General features: G+C 56.2%; 1 protein-coding gene across 1 annotated transcript; it reads left to right on the top strand.

The window, feature by feature from the left end:
• Positions 1-600: 600 nt before the first annotated feature.
• Positions 601-3,208, top strand: LOC118157091 (nuclear receptor subfamily 2 group E member 1-like; the record flags this gene model as incomplete). The annotated part of the gene is made up of 5 exons (XM_035311331.1): positions 601-897; positions 1,051-1,138; positions 1,358-1,593; positions 2,759-2,989; positions 3,086-3,208. Coding segments are annotated over 4 exons (783 nt in total), but the record flags the coding sequence as incomplete, so codon positions are not given.
• Positions 3,209-3,337: the final 129 nt, after the last annotated feature.

Genomic DNA, 3,337 nt, shown 5'->3' on the forward strand with positions numbered 1-3,337 from the left:
AGGAAAGGAAAGGAAAGGAAAGGAAAGGAAAGGAAAGGAAAGGAAAGGAAAGGAAAGGAAAGGAAAGGAAAGGAAAGATAATTAAAAAAAAAAAAAAAAAAAAAAAAAATGATTAAAAGAAAAAGTAAAATGGGAAAAAGAAAAGCAGACGGGCAGAGAGAAGGCGTCCAGCGGGGTTTAGCGGGACTCTCGGCAGGGGCCCAGCCGCCTCTACTTGAGCTTTTCCCTGTCTCTGGGCGCTGCCGGGGCCGGTCTCGGCTCTGTCCCGGGGGTGCCCGGGGTGTCTCCCCCCATCACTGCCCCTCGGGTGCCGGCAGCCCCCCGCCTCCGGCGCTCCGCTCCCGGCCCCGGTGCCCGGGCTTGCGGCGGGGACAAGGAGGTCCCTTCGGCTCCTGGTCGCTGGATTTTGTTTGGCTTTCTTGCGCGGCTCGGTCTCCTGCCCAGCGCTTCGCGGAGCGCCAGGAGCGGGAGGAACGCCCCCAAAGCCCGCTGCCCCCCCACCCGCAGCCGCAAGCTCTCCTTGCAAAGCGGGTCCCGGCGATTACAGGAGATCCGAATAAACGTAGCGGTGCATGAATAATGCTCATTGTGGAAAACTGACACTTGCTCAAGGAAAAGAAAGTTGGCTATAAAATCACTTCATTATTTGCTTGTACCGCAGCTCCGGGGCTAATCCCTCCGGAGGTCAGCCTGCTTAGCGCTCCCTCTCTCCCTCCCTCCCTCCCTCCCTCCCTCCCTCCTCCGCTTGCAGGTCGCATTTTGGACATCCCCTGCAAAGTGTGCGGGGACCGCAGCTCCGGGAAGCACTACGGGGTGTACGCCTGCGATGGGTGCTCGGGGTTCTTCAAGCGGAGCATCAGGAGGAATAGGACCTATGTGTGCAAATCGGGGAACCAGGTAGGCTGCGCACCCCCTCTCGGCCCCCTGCACCCTGAGACAGCCCCGGGGGACACCGGGGAGCCCCGGGGCGGCCGCTGCCGTCGCTGTCTCGGGTGCTGAAGGCTCGGCCCGGCTTGGCCCGGCTCGGCCCGACGTCCCTCTGCCTTGCAGGGGGGCTGCCCGGTGGACAAGACGCACAGGAACCAGTGCCGGGCCTGCCGGCTGAAGAAGTGCTTGGAAGTCAACATGAACAAAGACGGTACCTGCCGCCTCGGTGGGGCTGGACCCCCAAAAAGTGGAGGGAGGGGGGTGAAGGGATGGGGGTCAAGGGCACCCACTCCAAGGGACCCCCCCTTCCTCCCCTTGGATCGCCCTCCGGGCATGGGGACCCCCAGCGGTGGGAAGGACTTGGGGAGGAGGGAACCCCATCCAAGCAAGGGCACCGTTGGGGTCACCGCCTCTCCTCGGTGTCCCACAGCCGTGCAGCACGAGCGGGGTCCCCGGACGTCAACGATACGGAAGCAGGTGGCCCTCTACTTCCGCGGGCACAAGGAGGAGAGCGGCGGCGCCCCGCATTTCCCTGCCACCGCCCTTCCAGCACCTGCCTTCTTCACCGCCGTCTCCCAGCTGGAGCCCCACAGCCTGGAGCTGGCCGCCGTCGCCAGCACACCCGAGAGGCAGGCCCTGGTGGGCCTGGCGCAGCCCACCCCGAAGGTCAGACCCCACACTGGCCCCAGGGGGTACTTGGTATTTGGCTAAGAGCAAGGCGTGAGGTGCTGTGGGTTGTGGTGGGGACTCTGTTTTTATGTCCCTAAGTGCTCTGGAGACACAAGGTGCAAGGGGTGAGAGGCCCCAGCAGGATGGAGGGTGCTGACGGACCAGCTGATCATCTGCTCCTCCTGCCTGCAGTCCATCCACAAGTCAGTTTTAAACCTCACTGCATGAGGATGAGCTGCAGGCACTGAGCTTCCCTCGGCAAAAAGCCCAGCTCCATGGTGGTGTAGCCCACAAAGCACTATCCCTGCTGACCAAAGAATGCAGCTTGTCCGCACAAACATGTCTAGGCTGGCTCTGGGCTTCTTGGCTGTGACATATCCTAAGCAGCCCTCCATGGCCTCAGCTGCACAGGAATGAGCCATGAGGTAATCTTCATCAAGCCATTTGCAATGGCATTTCGCATATTTCCAGCACCTGGAAAACTGGACAGCAGACCACTTAAATAGTTCTGCATTTCCAGTTGGTTGCTGGTGCCATGGACACAATCATCACGTATAGTTGTATATTATAATTTGAAAAATGCTGAATCAGAAATTATTTAGCTAGTAAACATACCACATGCTTGAAAACATAACTCTGTTCCAGTCCTGCATATGCTGTAGGTGGGTTAGCTCCTGGCATCTGCTTACAGCCTGTTGCAGTCGAGGAGCTAGACAAAGGGTGAGGCTCCACGCGTGCTTACTGCTCTGCTGTGCAAGGCTGGGCTGCTGAAGCAGCCTCTGAAGCACGGATTATAAAATACAACTCCTTAATCAAACTCACATTCTTGTAACTCTTTCACCAGAGGTGTGCCACTCTGTAACAGGGTAAAGGATGACACCACATTTAATAGTTTTTTTTTTCCTGATGTAGTAATTTCCTTTTCCCTTCAACACCCTCCGGTGAACTGTTCCTGTAGTGCAGCCCATCCACACAGACGAGCAGCACAGAGTGGTTTGGAGGGGCCCCGCTGAAAGCAATGCCATCTGGTTGCAGAACAAGAGAGAGCACACTGTGTACAGGGCACGAGTGTGATTCGCTGAACGGCAGCTGTATGGGGGAGGACGATCAGGCTGCCTCAGTGACATTGTATGAAGTTGCTTTATTTTCTTTTTGACATTAGTATCCACACGAAGTCAATGGCACCCCCATGTATCTCTACGAAGTGGCCACCGAATCCGTCTGTGAGTCAGCAGCCAGACTTCTGTTCATGAGCATCAAGTGGGCCAAGAGTGTCCCAGCCTTCTCCACCTTGTCCTTACAAGACCAGGTAAGGCACCTGTAGATGGAGTGGCATCAGTTGGGCCTGCCTGATACAGAAGGCTCAGAGCACAGGTTGGGTCCTGAACCTTCAGTCCTGGACCTTTATATCTGTCATGGACCTAAACAGCTCTGAAGTTCAGGGCAGATCTCTAGTCTGTCTCTAGAAAAAACAGGCACTAATTTAGAAATTACTTGTGGTTCAACATTTTCTTCCATAAAATGGGAGACAATATCTTATTTTCTCAATGAGATGTGCTCAGTTAAGCACACAGACCAGGACATGAGTGAGGTGATTTCTGAAGATCATTCCTTCTCCTCTCCTCTCCTCTCCTCTCCTCTCCTCTCCTCTCCTCTCCTCTCCTCTCCTCTCCTCTCCTCTCCTCTCCTCTCCTCTCCTCTCCTCTCCTCTCCTCTCCTCTCCTCTCCTCTCCTCTCCTCT

The sequence above is a fragment of the Oxyura jamaicensis genome (assembly GCF_011077185.1).
Source record: "Oxyura jamaicensis isolate SHBP4307 breed ruddy duck chromosome 3 unlocalized genomic scaffold, BPBGC_Ojam_1.0 oxy3_random_OJ67956, whole genome shotgun sequence".
NCBI classification, from domain to species: domain Eukaryota; kingdom Metazoa; phylum Chordata; class Aves; order Anseriformes; family Anatidae; genus Oxyura; species Oxyura jamaicensis.